At 36.5% G+C, this 18248-nt stretch overlaps 1 protein-coding gene across 4 annotated transcripts; it reads left to right on the top strand.

Moving 5' to 3' along the window:
- Positions 1–1141: 1141 nt before the first annotated feature.
- LOC121875298 (mismatch repair endonuclease PMS2-like) lies at positions 1142–17189 on the top strand. Of its 4 annotated transcripts, XM_042379766.1 has the most exons (13): positions 1142–1728; positions 1845–1915; positions 3883–3974; positions 5235–5394; positions 5845–6050; positions 7629–7768; positions 8208–8316; positions 8782–8872; positions 9751–9866; positions 10418–10582; positions 13818–14100; positions 14925–15940; positions 16274–17189. In XM_042379766.1, exons 2-13 carry the CDS (start codon positions 1891–1893, stop codon positions 16838–16840), a joined length of 2970 nt encoding a protein of 989 aa, XP_042235700.1. In that variant the 5' UTR covers positions 1142–1728; positions 1845–1890; the 3' UTR covers positions 16841–17189. The 4 variants fall into 4 exon arrangements, with proteins under 4 accessions (XP_042235700.1, XP_042235699.1, XP_042235701.1 ...); XM_042379765.1 differs by having other exon boundaries at positions 1142–1915; XM_042379767.1 differs by lacking the exon at positions 1845–1915 and having other exon boundaries at positions 1146–1728; positions 3883–3969.
- The last annotated feature ends 1059 nt before the right edge of the window (positions 17190–18248 follow it).

The following is an 18248-nucleotide window of genomic DNA, read 5'->3' as shown; positions in this document are numbered from 1 at the left end:
GAGAGTTGTGAACTCTTGGAACAATCTGCCGGAGAGTGTTGTGACGGCACCGAGTGTGAGCTCTTTCTCTATCAAACTTGACAAGCACTGGAGCAGGTTCAGATACATTCAGGAGCCGGCGCATGCCCATTATTTGCCGACAGTCATTAACAGAGACGTGACCGATCGCCCGAGCCGATCAGTGGTGAAGAGGATAAAAGAAAAAGTAAAGGGCCATTTGTACAGTGTGTGGTAGGATTCTAACATTAACCATAAAGCACATTTTAGTTACAATGATCATCAATTACCCTCTTTCTTCTTAAAATAATTAGAGTAGTTGGTTAATTTTCATATCTTGTGTATTTTTATATTGAAAAATTAAATAAAATGCAGCATTTTTATCGAAATTACAAAGTATTCAATGTATACATTTTGGTTCCCCTGACGACCATGCTTAGTACTCGTGGCGGGAATGTAATACTGTATAATATATTTCCCTTCAGTTTTTCTTATTTAACAATAACACGTAATACTGAGTTAAGTGTGTCACTGAAGACTAGATAGTAACATGAATATATTGACTGAATTCGATTATAAGGAATATCTTAAAGGAAAATATCGAAGTGCAGTTGTAGCGTGCTGTAAGTGGTCAGTTGTCAATTCTCTTTAGTTATCTATTGTCTCTTTGTATGGGCACACAAACGTACTTACATGTACATATCTCACACTCAGGAATGACGAAGAATAGAAACTCACAATGCGTTTTCTGTATATATATTGTTGTACAGTGCAGTGTTAAGGAGTTACTAGGTGAGGAGTAGCTTGCTCAGAGGTCCTGTAGGGCGAGGAGCTTTCTGAGGGAGCTGGTGGTGAGGCGCTGGAGAGATTTTGCTAGTCCAGTAGGTCAGAAGAATGTTCCAAGTTTAGAAACTTCAAAAGTTGTTGGGTAGCGAAAGGCCGAGCGGGGAAGATGACAGAGGAAGGAGCAGGAGGTTAGGAAGGGAATTGTAGTGGGGGAAATAGTGCCGTGGCTTTACACGAGTGCGTTTATTTGGTTAGCTCATAGCGCACGTATTGGGTGTGTGATCCTCGGGTCACAACTCCTCGGATTGTGTTAGTTCCAAGTTTAGAAGCTCCAACAACTTTCCCTAAATACGAATTCGCAACCTTTCGATTTACACCAGGTACGCCAGCCACGGCCGTATTTATAACATTTAGAAACATCAGGATTTGGGGTGGGCGTAGCGTGAGAGCCGATCATAGAGGAGGCCAGGAGTCCCTGGCACTCTGGTACTAGCGTTGGTACGTGTGCGTCAACACTGGAGAGTAGGCCTACCAGCATCCCTGGCTGTACGCTGATTGGCTGGTAGGCGCGCGGGAGCTCAGTCGTCACTTGTAGGAGCTCCGATGGGGTCCACTACAGTGTACCTGCATGGTCTACACCGTACACCGTCTCGTATACCTTCGTTGTCTATACACATGTCCTGCGTAGTCATGGGGTAGTACATGCCAAGCCAATTGTAAACTTGTTTGGTGATATTTCTACTGAATTAAAATACTACTACTAATAATAAAAATATTATTATTATTATCTATACTATTATTATTATTAGTAGTAGTAGTTCTGGTAAACAACTCGACTATTTGGTCAGGGAAAATACACTCAGCCAACTGCGTAGTCGCCTGATTCACCGCGTTAATGCTTCCCCAAAACTCTTATTATTCCCAAACCTGATAAAATACCTCAAGGTAAGCTTAGAACTGCCGTAATACGCTCATATAACTTCAAATTGTAAACTAAGATAATGCTCTCGTTTATTAGATAAAATATGCTTTAATAAATATATACATCTTGCTAACTATAGCGAATGTGTGTTAACTGTTGGTAACACTGACGGCTATGTTTTGAAGATGGAAGTGAACATCTCTATAGAGGGTAAGTTATTAATACATTTAATGTTATATTTATTGATAGTAGGTTAATTATGAAAGTTCTTAATAATTCTGTTGTAAACGGAGAAAGGATTAAGTATAACTATAAGAGCAAGACGTAAACAGCCACAGCTGAGCTCTTGTGATTTTGTCTTCTTATTTACAGATACAGTATTTGTTACAATATGAATTTTAATGACAGTTGAATGGCTTTAGACATGTAATGATTGATGCACTGTGTTGTTTCCATCTCGAACTTATATTGTATATTAATTATTTCCAGTGAATGATAATTTAGTTTAGTTTAACAAATTTATTGACACTCTTGGAGTACAGTTTGCCTCTTCTGAGTAATTCATTCAGGTCTTGACACTGAGGGTGGTATCACTTCTCACTGCCATGCAGGTCAGAGGTTCATACACAAAGAAATGCATCATACTCATTAACAGTATATATAGGTCAGAGTCATGTGGGTGATGTCACTGTTCACTGCCATGCAAGACAGTGGTTCATATACATTGGGCGTCATATTCTAATCGAAGACTAATCAGTGTGGGCTAGCAAATTTGGGATAAACAGCAAGAATGTCCTCAAGCATCCCCGATTCAATGTAGTAATTATAAAGTTCATGATACAATAAGCGGTATTATTGTATTTCTGCACCCAACATTCCTACCCCTAATCTATTATCATATTTGAATAAGACGTCTAATTATAAAATAATTTTATTCTGTTACATTACCGTCACAAATGTATAATAACGGAGATAGCGTATCCAAAATTTTCTCTATTTTCTTCCATTAATCTTCAGCCATTATCGCCTAACTCACCTCCCACACTGCGTGTCTCCTTCATAAATCATCACATGCATGCGTTCTCGTGCACTTCATGCGGCCAATCAAAAGCTTTTTCTTTTTTTTTTTGCAACCAATGAAAATGATTTATGGTTTAATTCGCTGTATTTTTGGCCCAATCAAATTCAGTTTTTATTTTGGGTTTCATATTTCGAATTTCAAATTCATTTTCGGAAGTCTGCGATGGGTGTCACTTTAATTATATGGAGTTGATTGCGAGTTTTGGGGGAAAAATGAAGAAACTATAGCATTTTTAGATCTCATGGTGTTCTCCCGACCTCAGTAAAGTGTCCTAAGTGCAAGAACGAATGTAAATATCGTCAAGACCAACATATGTGGCATTGTGGTAACTCCAACGACGAACGAGAACCAGGCCAATAAGGTATGAAATAGGTGATTCCATCATATGGTGAGAGTCAGTAAGGTTAGGTCAGGTCAGGTTTATGTTTTTCTAGTGTTTTTTTGTGTATTTTGTATTTGATTAGCCATTATTTTTTCGGAAAACACCCCACCCCAAAAAATTTATAAAAAAAAAAGGCCAATATCTGACGGAAATGAAGGTCATAACCGATCTAAACACACATAAATACACTAGAAAAACATATTTTTTACTTTCTAACAGAGTTGGGTGCACTTATACAAATTTACCCAATAAACAAGGTGGCCTGAAGTCTTTGACAGTGTCACATTCAATAATATAGTGTTCAAGTGTATGCTTTAAAGGTTTATCACAAAATTTACATGCTGAGTGTTCCGGTATGGGTACAGCGTTACTAACTTGCCAGATGTGTCTGTATCCTAGCCTACTTCTGGCCACGACTACATCACATTGTCTGGTTCTGTCCTTATGCTGGCCATACCGGTACCTCTCGTCACAAAATTTGTCATATTTAATGCTACAACTGCCAGGTCTCTGCATTTCTCAGTTCTTCTAGATCAGAGTTCATGATTCTGACTCGAATGTTTTTTAAGTCCAGCATTGGACAGGCCAAGGTCACGGTCAACATTTACCGAACCTGCGGACAGCCAATGTACGAATATTAACCAGGGTATATAATATGGTCATTAAAGATTACTGAAAAACTATATTATTCCAGGCCTATTATAATTATTTCAGAAGTTCCTGGTGGAGGGACAGCTACCCTAGAAGCAGCTAAATCCATTAAGGCCATAGACAAGACTACTGTCCACCGCATTTGCTCAGGTCAGGTGAGTTGACTGTACAGGTATTTGTCTACATATTCACAGCATTAACTAGATCGCCTGAAGATTAACCCCTCAAATTATTTCACCTACAATTAAATACTCTAATGGTACTTGGGGGGTTAGGTTAGGTTAGGTTAGCATTGGTGTGGTTAATTATAAGGTAAAGTAAGTATGGGCAATCTTCAGGTGATCCAAATTGGTGGTACTGTACTGTATTACAGGATATTTGGTGAGTATTTAATCTAGCTCCAGGGTCTTAATGCTTCACTAATTGATCCTAGATTCTACACACAAAAGTTTACAATGCTACACACATTTCTGACCTGGCGAAGAAGAAAATTAGTACATAGTATAAATTGGTCAAATTAAAATCTCTTTACTTGGTCAAACTGTCTTACTGTTTACCATTGTTTGTTTAACTAATCTGTTTTAATATATTTGTGTTTACTTGCACTTTGTACTGTATGTATATTGTTTATCTATTGACTATATACATGCAAAGTAAATGTAAACTTGTATGATGATTTTACTGAACTAAACAGAAGTGTTTTGGTCATTTCAATGAAGCTCAAGTTGGAGAATTCCTTAAGAATCTTTTAGAATGGTTTAGTTTGGTGGTTTCTATCCTCTTCTTTCATAAATAACTGATGCTGTAGCTTCCTAGGCTCCAGCTCCTTCCTATGGACTCTGCATATAATTGTAAAGTACCGTAATAATGTTTTTTTTTAAACTTCTGGCAACGTTTTAAGAATGAAACTAACCAGAACATATTATTTGCATTATGATTGTGTAAAACAGTTGTAACATAAATTACCGAGTAATATTTTAAATTTTCTCATCATTGCAATAAAGATTTTGCAATACAGTACAGTACACAGGTAGACAATGTTATCTTTCCACTGCTACTAGTAAGAGATGTGTTAGTTAATTTTCAGTATTTCCTTAAATTTGTATAAAACTATTTAGCATTATCCATAGCCTATCTCCCTACACCAACAGGCAGCATGTGAAGAACAGTCAAACCTTACCTATTAAGATATGTATGTCCATAGTACACAACTACACCTATGTCACACACACCATTTTCCCTCCCCATATTGTAGTCATGTGTTCTCACTTAACTTACCATCATCATCATCATCTCGCTCTTGTGTTATTAACCACACACTACAGTATACTGTACTGTACACCGTCACCTGCAGTATGATATCACTTTGCTACATACCTTCTCAGTTTATTGTTGTAATGCTTCCCTCCTCGTAGGTTGTGCTGACACTTGCCACAGCTGTTAAAGAGTTGGTGGAGAACAGTCTAGACGCTGGTGCTACCAGTGTGGAGGTGCGTCTCCGTGATCATGGCACCACACTGCTAGAAGTATCAGACAATGGGAAAGGAGTTGAAGAGTGTGATTTTGAAGGCCTGAGTAAGTAAATGGTATCAAATGCCAAGTTCTTAATTTTGAAAATATAAACTACTGTACCATTGGCATTTAATAGTTGGTAACATGTTAGGGGAATAACAAATTTCAGTGCATGATATGAGTTGATAGCTCTTCATCGATGAAAAATTAATGAAGCAAATACTAAATTTTATATGCGAAAATATGCACCTCGGTACTGTGTATTGTGCTTACAGTATAAGAATACACACATAAATAGTTTGTACAAATAAATGGCAGTTGTCAGATTAGTGAAGCATTTTGTCTGATTTGTTATTCATTTAACATGAGTTAATGATAAATACAGTAGATTTATCTTGTTTGATATGAGACTTCATATCATATACTTGATCCATATGGTTTAGTTCTGAATAGAGTAACACTGCCAGATACAGTATTGAAGATTGTGTTTTTTTTTTTACTTATCCCTGGCAGCTTTAAAACATCACACCTCAAAGCTTCAAGATTTTGGGGACCTGGTGGGAGTGAAGACATTTGGCTTTCGTGGTGAAGCTCTCAGCTCCCTGTGTGCTCTCAGTGACATGACTGTCACAACACGCCATGTCAGTGAAGAGGTTGGCAGTAAACTTGTGTATGACCACAATGGAAAACTTGTCTCTAAAACTCCAATGTCAAGGCAGGTCAGTAGAATTTTTCCTTACCCTCTTTGGTGCATGTCCACACCTATTGTTCATTATGAACAATACACTTCATTAATAATATGTAGAATATTAAAACACACAAGAGGATAAGAGATGACATTGTTGTCAGTGTTTACACCCATAATGTCAGTTATCCACCTGAAACTGAAGAAAATAAGACCCTGGTTGTAGCTGAGGTGAAAATAATTTAAAAAAAAAGGTATGTTTTTTTGTTATTTAATGTACAGTAGAAGTAACCACTGATATTAAAGAAAAAAGTGAGACTGATAGTGGAACTCTAATGTATACGTCGCACTCGAAACATAGTCATTTATCTTAAGAATGTGTACAAAAGATTCATTATTGTTTATTACTGACTATGTATTTGATTGAATTAATGTTTATATAAAATGAACAATTCAATTTCATTAATAATCGTGGAATATTAAAACACACAAGGAGACAAGCGGCATTGTTTTAAATTTGATGGTTCTACAGAAACTGAAGAAAATAAGACCCTGGTTGTAGCTGAGGTGAACTTAATTTAAAAAAAATAATACCTGTATGTATGTTTTAAGTAATGTTATTTAATGTTAATAAATGGAACACTAGGAGTAGCTAACCACTAATGGTAAAGAAATAAAGCGAGACGATTGGGAACTACCAACGTATGAACAGTAAGTGCGTGCAGGTGAAAACATATCGTCATTTCTCTACATATGAATATGAAAGCAACACTTATTTACTGTTCATATATGTTTTAAACAATATTTACGATTGAAAAAAAAATGCTACTCGCCTATGGTGGTAAAGTCTAAAACATAAGGACAGCCAATGAATATTGTGCGAGTTTTTACTCAGATGACGAAGTCATCAGGTTCAACTCTGGCTGAAGCTGTAGCTTTCCATAAAGCTGTTAATGAACCTGAAGTTGTTGAAGCTGCTTATGATGCTGAATTTGATGGTGTAGCTGAAGTTGATGGTTTAGGCCTTCGAATAATAAAGCTGTCTAAAGAACCTTGCACAGCTGCTTTCTTTTCTCATTATACATCTTTATGTAGAGGTCGTTTGTGTTTATTTAAATTTTAATGCTTTGTTCTGTTAATAGATCCCCTTCAGAAAATATGTTCATTCCTTGCTCCATATAATATCCACAGACCTCTCGCCTTTTTCATGTCGTTTAACACATCTAGTTTCTTGGCTAAGGTAATGCACTTTCTATTAGCTTTTGAAACAACACTACCATCACTTGTGCTCTTGCTCTCTTGAAGTGAAAGTTTAGGGGGGGGAGTTGATGACTGTTGACTTGTTACCACCCTTACCTCTCTCTCCCTTTGTGGGTGTGGCAGGGCAGGGTTACAACTCCCTGAGATCAAGAGTGTCATAATTTACCATGTGGTCTCATTTGGCCACTAACATTTAATATGCAAATATATACACTATGAAAGTTTTGGATGGTGAGTCTTGCTGTAAAAGCAGATAAAACTGGTTATTTAATTGAGATACTAGATTTACTCCATTTACAGAAGTACTTTCAAACAGTATGCTCCTACAGTACTAAGAAGTGTGTGTCCACAGGTTGGCACAACAATCTCACTGCAGGGACTATTCTCTACATTGCCTGTGCGACATAAGGAATTTCACCGTAACATTAAGAAGGAGTTCAACAAGATGGTCCAGATCCTCTACTCTTACTGCCTAATGTCTACAAGGGTGAGGTAAGGCTTCCCTTTACAACCCTCTTGTTTGGTGGTCAGTGATGGTCTTTGTTCATTACTGTATTCATTTCTAGTAGGTAAACACCAGTACAGAATAACAGTAGATAAAAATGTACTCTGCCTAGCTGGTCATCATATACCAATAGCCAAAAGAGTTCTTTGCTTCCTCTGGAATGTAGCTAAGCAGATCCAAAAAGGTACAGAAGGATTACATGGAAGGTGTAGTCACAAGTGTTGGAAAGTATTGTAACCTTTCTGAATGAACTTTGACCTTGACCTTTATCTGAAGCTGACTAAGACAGTGAAGTGTGTGCTTAAAGTCAAAGTTAACCAGATATAAAAATTTGGTACAGATGCTGTATTGTGGTAATTTCTGATGACCTTTGACTTTGACATTAGCTGGTCAGTGATGTAAAAATTTATATTAATTTCCCTACAGAATATCATGTACAAACCAGACAGATAGAGGCAAGAAAAGTGTTATTGTATCCACTGGTGGACACCTGACTGTAAAAGAAAACATTTCTTCAATTTTTGGGGCCAAACAGGTAAATATTCTGACTAAATATACCGAGTATTTTAGTAAGAGTATCAGAGCAGTTCATGATATAACAACAGATGAGAAATTGTGCCTAACACTTGTAAAAGTACTGTACAGTACAGTATTTGGATAGCCATTAGTCATGTAACTGTACAATATTAGTGTTGTAGCTAATAATAAAACCTGTGGTGGGTCAGGGGACTATAGGCAGTATCTCCTGCAACATGATTTAATGTTTGGGTTTAAAATAAAATTTCAAGAAAATGTATTGTAAAGGATAAATGATTTTTTAATATGTGATATTAAATTATATTCACCTTTGTCTTTTCACTTGGTTTAATAATATACTGTGTTTACTTTATTTAGAAAGAGAAAAGTGCATAGATAAATAATTTATGTACAGTACAGTACAGGTAATTACAATATTTAGTGATCAAATGCTTCTTATTACTGTATTCTTGTGATTCACCAGGTTTCCAGTCTGCTTGAGTTCAGACAAGAAACTGCCTCTGATGACGTCTTAGCTGAGTATGGGATGGAATTATCCTGTCGACTAACCCAAGGTATCTTTAGTTGAACACATTAAATCCAAATATGTGTCTGAAGTATATTAGAACCAATGCCAGTGTACTGTATGTCTTAAGTACAGGTACTATCTTTTTTACATGGTCTCATCGTCAATGTGAGAATCATCATTACAGATACAAGTTTAGTCACAAGTGCTGATACCTGTACAGTAAGTCCCTATTGAACATTAATCCTTTGAACTAATCCCCAATACAGTAAAACCCCGCTGAGACGGATATTGCTCAAGCCGAACTAAAATATTTGCCAAAAAATAATTAAAAAATAAAATAAAAACCAAGGTAGGAAATTTTTCTTCCTCAGATGATATGTCCGAGAGTTATCAGTTGTTGTTTGTGGGAATATTGTTTCGTTCACTCTAGTAATGATACAATTTTTCTTATGATATCGTAGGTAAATGCATGGTTTATATAATTTGTTTATCACTGAGCCTTTCACCATTTTCGAATAAGACTACGAGATTTGTATTTATCCCATACGTATTTTTATTGTACGCCTGGCATTACATTACATTAATTTATATGGGAAAAATGGTTTCAATGAACGTACGTAATCCATCTCACGAAAGCGATTTAGTGGAACCTAACCTTTTCATTCAACGGAGACTTGCTGTACTGTGTTTTCCATGTGGTAACACCATGATAAAAAGTTTAAAAAGTATTGTACTGTATTTTCCATATAGTAACAGTGTTATAAGTACTGTAGTGTCAGAACATTAATACTGTTCAAGGACAGGTTTAGGTGCCTGTACTGGGGTGATGTTTCCCAACTTTACATGTGTAATTTAAATATTCAATGCTTAATGATGGTTTCTGTTGATAGTTAGGTAATATATAAGTCATTTTTTCACCTTTAGAGAACACACTATTCACCTTGGAGGGGTATGTGTCATCGTGTTCCCATGGTCAGGGACGCTCTGCTGCTGATCGTCAGTTCTACTTTATCAATTCCCGGCCTTGTGACCCAGCCAGGGTGAGTACTGCACTGGACCCCAGGTCTGGCTTGTGTATTTTAAAATATATATTCAATAATTCTGAATCTTGTAGTTATGCTACATTTCCTTGATTTGTCCTTTTTATCCCTCTGACCCAGGGGATATAATGATTTAGTAGTCAATGTGTGTGTGTGTGTGAGATTTATATATATACTGTATATATATACATATATATAATATATATATATATATATATATATATATATATATATATATATATATATATATATATATATATATATATATATATATATATATATATATATATATATATATATATATAAAGTTTCTATAAACAATCTATTAAACAGTTTTCAGTAAAAATTCAAATTGCCTTCACTGGTATGCAGATGGGTAATGTGCATTTGACACTGTGGTTCCACTTTCATGATTTCTAACACAGTAATGGCCCTTTGTTGTCTAGTAAGCCAAAATATAATGAGGGAGGATATTTCACTTTCAGATAATTTTTTGTTTATGTTTGTGCCAAGAAAATAGTACAGTATCCTGTAATTGTAATTTGTTTTAGGTGATGAAAGTGGTCAATGAAGTGTACCATCATTATAACCGACATCAGTCTCCTTGTGTAGTGCTCAATATACGACTAAAGCAAGATGATGTAGACATCAACGTTACACCAGACAAGCGACAAATCCTTGTCAACAATGAAAAGATCTTGCTAGCTACAATTAAGGTTAGTTGGACAACACTTTAATGTTAGTATTTTGAAGGAATGGTGTAAAGAAATGTTTTTGAGCACATGCCAATTGATATAGAAAATGTTTATTTTCTTTATGATTACCGGGTACTCTATTATTTTCCTATACAGTATAAGGACTGTACAGCATGCCCTTCAAACTCACAGGGGTTAGGTTCTCAAAATGTCTCATCAGAGGGGAGAGGAACATTTTACTTGTGTACAAAAAATGTATATTCCCTTGATGTGTTTGCCCTTAGGACAATTATTTCTTATACCTGTACAGTAAAGCCTCAAATAATGACGGTAATGTGTCCTCCAATATTGCAGTGTAAGGTGAATCATTAATTACCATTAAAATAAAGCAATAATAATGAGATACGTTCCCAAGTGTGACCTTTTCATATTGTTTGTGTGGCTTTTTAACCTCTTTTTCCCCCAAAAACAATACAATTAAAAGAAATTGCAAACTATATTCTTTAAATGTTTCTGAATGCACCTTATACAATATAGATGAATAATAATGCGGTCACACAAGAGGAGATGGGACGCCATTGTTTTCGTTTGTGTTTACAGCCGGGAGTCCGGGACGATAGTTCTACACGAGAAAATTAAGAAAATAAGACCTTGGTTGAAGCTGTAGTAAAATTTATGTAAAAAAATTAATATATATGTTTTAAGTAACATTATTTAATGTTAATAAATGGAACAATAGACTTAGCTAACCACTAATGGTAAAGAAATAAAGCGAGACAATTGGGAACGCCAACGTATGAACAGTAAGTGCATACATATGAAAACATATCGTCATTTCTCTACATATGAATATGAAAGCAACACTTATTTACTGTTCATATACGTATGTTTTAAATAATATTTACGAATGTATAACAAATATTTTACTCACCAATGGTGGTAAAGTCTAAAACATAAGGACAGCCAATGAATATTGTGCGAGTTTTTACTCAGATGACGAAGTCATCAGGTTCAACTCTGGCTGAAGCTGTAACTTTCCATAAAGCTGTTGCTGAAACTGTTACTGAACTTGAAGTTGATATTGAAGCTGCTTATGATGCTGAATTTGATGGTGTAGCTGAAGTTGATGGCTTAGGCCTTCGAGTAATAAAGCTGTCAAAAGAACCTTGCACAGTTGCTTTCTTTTCTCATTATACATCTTTACATAGAGGTCGTTTGTGTTTATTTAAATTTTAATGCTTTGTTCTGTTAATGGATCCACTTCAGAAAATATGTTCATTCCTTGCTCCATATAATATCCACAGACCTCTCACCTTTTTCATATCATTTTAACACATCTAGTCTCTCGGCTAAGCTTATACACTTTCTATTAGCTTTTGAAACAACACTTCCATCACTTGCTCTCTTGCTCATGTTAAATAGGGATGCAAAAATGCTGTAAGAAACCTGAGAAAGTTTTTTTCCTGTTCCTGTTCGAGATGTGTGAAAACAAAGGGACTGCCAGGCTCCGACTTTTGTTTACTGGCTATGCGCATTACCACTCATTAGCCAGGCAGCTTCTTTGTGCAAGGCGCTCTTCATTTTTTTGCAGTATTTTATTTATTTATATATTTTTTATAATAATACATATCGGGATTTAGTTATTATTTATATGAAAATGTAATTTTATTATATTTTTATTATATTTTGGTTGTAAATACGAATGAAATATGGACGTAAATTGAAATGGGTCCTAAATTAACTAGGGTCTTAAATATGAAAAGTTGTTGGTCGAACTGTTGTTATCAGAGGCTTTACTGCATTGTATATGTGTGTGTGTACACATACACACACACACACACACACACACACACAAACATGCTATAAGAACAGCCCAGTCCCAACCATTATAAAAATTATCAACAACTCGTAATCAACCAGTGTATGTATTCACTCCCAGCCAATCTTGCCTTTTTGCACTGTCACTATGTTGAAATGTCCTGTAGTATAACCTTCTCCCCACTAATGTTATTTGTCATCAAGAGACCCATTCCCCAATTATGTAACTGTATATTTTCAGCCTTCTGGCTGCCATGCTCTTTCAATGAACCGTTAATTATTATTACAGTAATATCTCCGTTAGCCGGAATCCCTCAAACCTGGAAATCCCCGATAGCCGGAATTGAAATTTGCTCAGAAAATCATTCCCAAAGCCGGAATTTAAAAAAAAATCCGGCTTTGGGAACAAATTTTTTGAGGTTAAAAACGAGAGAATTTTCTGAAAAGACGGGTCTAGGGGTAGGGTGAACAGACAATCCCCTGACGGGGCCTAGCCAAACCCTAACACCTAACAGTGACACGTTATGAAGCACTGCCGAATACTTAACAAAAAATGTTGCCACCCTTACTGTTTGGACTCAGCAGTCCTCTGAGGGCCCCCCTTGTGGTTCTGCCCGCAGGGTTCACATCGTTACCAAACAGCAGGGACTCTAGACGAAAGGATAGGATAGGGAAGAAGCGCGGTGTACAAGAATAATAATATCCATGTACAACTACAAGATAAAGCAGCTAGAGTGAACCCTACGTAAAAAACAAGGCTGACAGTCTTAACTATCAACAAATTTGAACATGAGCTGGGAGCGATGCGCAGCACGTCCGCACGCTGTGAAGGTTGGGTGTGCTCTGATTACGTCATCTTTCAAACCCGGAAAAATATCCCCCATTCCCCCAAAAAATTTTCTTGGAATTTCCAGAGAATGTGCTTGATTTTCGTCTCTCATACCTGGAAAAAAAAATTCCCCATCCCCGTAATTTTACGAGAAAATTTCAATTCCACCTATTGGAGAGTTCCGGGTTTGGGGGATTCCGGTTAACAGAGTTAATAATTATTACATTTTGAGTGTTCTCGGGTATTTCTCCCACTGACTTTCTTATTTCATTATTTGAAGATCCAATATTATCCAAACATCTATAAAGGAGTTACACAAAGGAATTGTACTGTACTTGTTTATTGCTTTAGAAATTTATAACCATCCTGTTCAATATAACCTTTTATTTCACTTTCATTGAAGTTGTTGGGAGAATTATAACTGGTTCTGTCAGTCCGTCAGCCTGTCTAATCATCCATCCAAAATTCATTTCTGGAGAATAACTCAAAAACCATATCAGATATCTGTAGCAAAATTTTGTATTTACTGGAATTAAACTAGAGGTAAAGAGGTATGTTAAGCTAAAAGATTGTCTGTAATTTAACCTCAAATATTTGTTTCCATTTCAGACTTCTTTAATTCGACTGTATGAGAACATCCCTTCCACTTATAATCTCCAGAACACATCCCTCAACTCTCCATTGAATAACTCGTTAAACAGTTCATTTTGTAGTCCAAGCCCAAGTGTTGTCAGTCGTACTGTGACACCAGGAGCCGGTACTGGAAAATTTTCTGCTCTTAGCCAGAGGTTTGGACGCAATTGTGTGGGATCATCACCACCTGCATCATCGCCAGTGTCCATAAGTGGTCTCAAGCGAAGTTTGAGCTCAACCAACAGCCCTACTAACAAACGTATGCTTCCTCCCCACTTGCAAATTTATTGTCACCACAGCACTGGTTTGCTGATATAAAGAGCAACGCACACACTGGCCACCTCTCACTGTTGTTCATGCTCTCTAACTGTCTTACTTGGTGTCTTATTGTGTTGTGAAGTTCTTGAAAGAATTTATTTGTAACTAATGACAGAAAATTAGCTTGAATTGAAATATTACTTTTTAAACTTCACTATTTCAAATCTTTTCATTGTCAAATTCATGGTGGTAGTAAATAAGGATAAACACACACACACTTATCATTCACTCTTATTACTCCTGTTATACCCTTGTTGTGCTATAGTGCCCCCCCCCCCCCAGTTATCCTTTTGTGTTATCAATTGTGATAACCAGGGTATACCTCTATTGCATTAAGTGTTGCTTAATATCATGACAACTTTTATTTCATGAAAATATGTTTTCATGTGTATGCAGTATGAATACAGTAGTCCTAATAACTTGACTAACTCTACTATTTTTGTCTATCTGAAATTTGCTTATTGTTTCATTTTTAAATGAACTGTTCTGTAAAAAAAACCTTTGAATGTAAGGAATAAATAAAAATTTTAGTGGTTAATTACTTCTGTAAAATGGAAAAATAAAAATGTTTTATGTTGATCAGGCATAATGTTCTTCAGTGTTGAAATATTACTGTACTGTACTGTATTTGTTTGTTTGTTTGGGAAGATTGGAAGTATCTAGTGTGAGCAATCTCTTCCTGGCTGGAGCACAAGCTGTTTCAACCTAGACCAGCAGCTGCCTGTAAAATAATTTGTATGACCTGATATCTGTACCTTTTGACAGAACCAAAGCTGATATCCTTCTTGAGGAAGAGCACATCATCAGACCCATCAGGAACTTCTGGTACTGTTGAGGATTCATCTGATTCTCTACTTGGTGATCTCAGTATGGATGGCATCCAGCCTCTCTCAAGCCAGTCTGTCAGTGAGATAAAGACAGATGAAACGCTGGAAGACGCAACGAAGATAACACAAGACTTGGAAGAACCTCAAATAGACAGTACATGTATTCAAGATTGTATTAATTCTGTGGATGTGAATATGAATTGTGACATGTTTAAAACAAGTGAGGCAGCTGTGGGTAATGTTGATAGTAGTGATACTCAAGATCTCAATGATTTTTCTGATGATGTAGTTGGTGAAAATCATTGCTCATCAAAAGCAGATACCCAAAGATACAATAGTTCTACTAGTAGTGAATTAGAAAAGAGTGATTCAAAGGTAAACAGTTATCCACCTCTTACTGACAAAGGTTCAAAAGAAAATGGCTTAAAAAATACATTTGCAAAATTTTATAGGTCAGCATCATTACCAACATCCTCAAGCTCTAGAAAGGCTCACAGTGCCACAGACAAGTTCTTAAACAATTTACTTGTCAAAAAAACTGTGACTCAAGTTATGAAGACTCTTAAGAACGATTTAACGAATGGACATACAGGTGGTGATTTCAAAACAGAGTTTTCTCAAGATAATGAAGATAATGATTTAGAGATAGTATGTGAAGGTTCAGATGTAATGGACAAGGAAGATAGTGAGACTCATAAGAATGAATATAATGGTAACATCTGCAGAAAAGTGGTGTTGTGTGAAGATTATGATGCAAGTGACTTTGTGGACAAGAGAAAGTCAAAGAAAGTTTACTTTAATCTGGAAACAATAAAGCAGAGACTTAAATCGTTGCAGATAAAGGACAAACACACAGATGTTTTCCGCAAGTTTCGTGCCACAATATCTCCCACAGAGAACAGTGCTGCTGAAGATGAGCTGAGGAAACAGATTTCAAAGGATATGTTTGCAGAGGTAAGCTTACAGATATGTTGTAAAAGATTACCTTGATAACTTTACATTTAGAAAATCCTGGGGGGGATAATTTACAGGCCTATGAAATAATATGCCTTTAGCTTAAGAGCTTTGGGCGAAATTTTGGGGATGCTCTTGAATCACATTAGTTATACTATACTGTACAGTATGTCTGTCCATCAATCGTAATTAGTTTCAAATTAAAAGGGGCAAAACAGTTGCCCAAGCTTCACCTGGCCAAGGATTTCAACTACTGTTTCTTCTGAGTGGAATTTTCTTTTTCTTTTTTCTTTATGTATCCTGTACTAAAAATGGCTGCTTTCTTCCTTTCAGATGGAAATATTAGGGCAGTTTAATTTAGGATTCATCATTGGTCGCCTTGGCTCAGACCTGTTCATAATAGACCAGCATGCAACAGACGAGAAATACAACTTTGAGACTCTCCAACAAACATGTATTCTCCAGAATCAGCGACTCATCATTCCTCAGACACTTGAATTAACTGCAGTGAATGAATCAATTTTGCTGGATAACATAGAGATCTTCAGGAAGAATGGATTTGAATTTAAGGTCGATGAGGAGAAGCCAGTGGGTCGCAGAGTGAGCCTTGTGTCAATGCCTTTCAGTCGTGGCTGGGAGTTTGGACGAGAGGATATCGAGGAATTAATTTTCATGCTTTCTGACGCACCTGGTGTAATGTGTCGGCCGTCACGTGTTAGGGCCATGTTTGCCTCTAGAGCATGTCGGAAGTCAGTCATGATTGGCACTGCACTAACACAAGCACAGATGCAAAAGCTTGTGTGCCACATGGGTGAGATTGAACAGCCATGGAACTGCCCTCATGGTCGTCCAACAATGAGGCACCTCATCAACCTCGACATGGTGACACCTCCAAGATGAAGGCTGAAAGGATTTCTTAGCATCCAGACATTGTAATTTCTTTAGCCTTGTGTTCACAAAATTACTGTACTGATTTATCTATATGTTGGTTATCATATTCCTTAGCCTAGTACTGTACATGTGAGAAAACTATTCAGCCAAACCACATTAGAGGAACAGAGTCCATTATACTGTACTGTACTCTACTCTAGACAGATAGAATACTATACATTCATTTTCACCTCATGTTTTAGTTAAAGTTAATCAGTTGTACTAAAATCTTATCATATATCAATTGATGGTTATTGGTGTTGCTTAAATGTCTTCACAACAGTGTACTGTACATTATAAATAAAATTTAATAAGAATTTTTAAACTTGTACTCTTCAGCAAATTTATTGTATCCCACTTTGTTCTGTACAATAAATAAAATTTTAAGAGTATCCAGTTAGAGAAGTACAGTAGGATCTCAGAGTGTGCAACCCCACTTATGTGCGTGTGACCTCCTGAACCCCCCTTACGCTGGAGTCTCGTGCGAGTATCTCTCGCTAGTTCACGTGTTTATCACTTCTGTGTCCGTGCATATACAGTGTCAGCACATGCCCCAGTTTCATACCTTGGCATTTTGAAATACCTGTACATGTTAGGTCATCATTATTTCTTAACACCTAACCCCTCACTATGGGGATGCCACTTTTAATATTTCATTTGGCTAATGCAAGACAATTATATTTAACACAAAGGGGACCCCATACACAATGGATGAAACAACAGCCAACATCAGTGGACATTAGCTGTAGAGATGGCAGCCATCATCAATGAATGTTTCATGTTCTTTGCATTTAAATTTTTGCTCATGTTGGGGTAGATTAGGGAATCCTTACCTGCTGGTTTGTGATCAGAGTGCCTTCAGTTCATCAAAATGAAAATGGTCAAGTACAGTCTTGGTCATTCTGTCTCCTTGTGTGTTGAAAAATGGCTTAGTGTATAGTGTGTTGTTGTATATGCACCATCACAGGATCCACTTTTCTTTCATCAATTCATTGTCCATCAGCATGGCTCACACAGTTTCCTCCATGCTGTTAGGAGCTCAAAGCCAATTTTTTTCTTGTACTCTCTTCTGTACAAATTTTTAATATTTTAACTTACCGGTAAATAATATTCAATAATTTTAAAGATTGATATGAGAGAAAAGATTTGATCACAAAGCCAGCTTTCCCTTGAACCCCCCCCCCTTTTTTTTCCTTTTTTATGGGAATTAGCCCACCCGGGCACAAGTCCAACGACCCACAACGGGGCGTAGGGGACGAAAAAAATTAAAGAAATTAAAAATAGAGAAGAAAGGGTTATACTGTGTTTTCTACATCACGAAGATGCCGGAAAACCAGCATTTTAAAGTGAGACATTGTATAAGTATGGAAACACAGAA

The sequence above is a fragment of the Homarus americanus genome, unplaced genomic scaffold (genome assembly GCF_018991925.1).
Source record: "Homarus americanus isolate GMGI-L3 unplaced genomic scaffold, GMGI_Hamer_2.0 scaffold56241, whole genome shotgun sequence".
Lineage (NCBI taxonomy): Eukaryota > Metazoa > Arthropoda > Malacostraca > Decapoda > Nephropidae > Homarus > Homarus americanus.
This window is presented reverse-complemented; position numbering and strand designations above follow the sequence as displayed.

Bases quoted from the DNA above. Each gene is read 5' to 3' on its own strand.
- LOC121875298 (XM_042379766.1), top strand. From the start codon at position 1,891: ATGGAAGTGAACATCTCTATAGAGG. The intron at 1,916-3,882 runs GTAAGTTATTAA...TAATTATTTCAG, and splicing joins AGTGAACATCTCTATAGAGG to AAGTTCCTGGTGGAGGGACA. The intron at 10,583-13,817 runs GTTAGTTGGACA...TTTCCATTTCAG, and splicing joins TCTTGCTAGCTACAATTAAG to ACTTCTTTAATTCGACTGTA.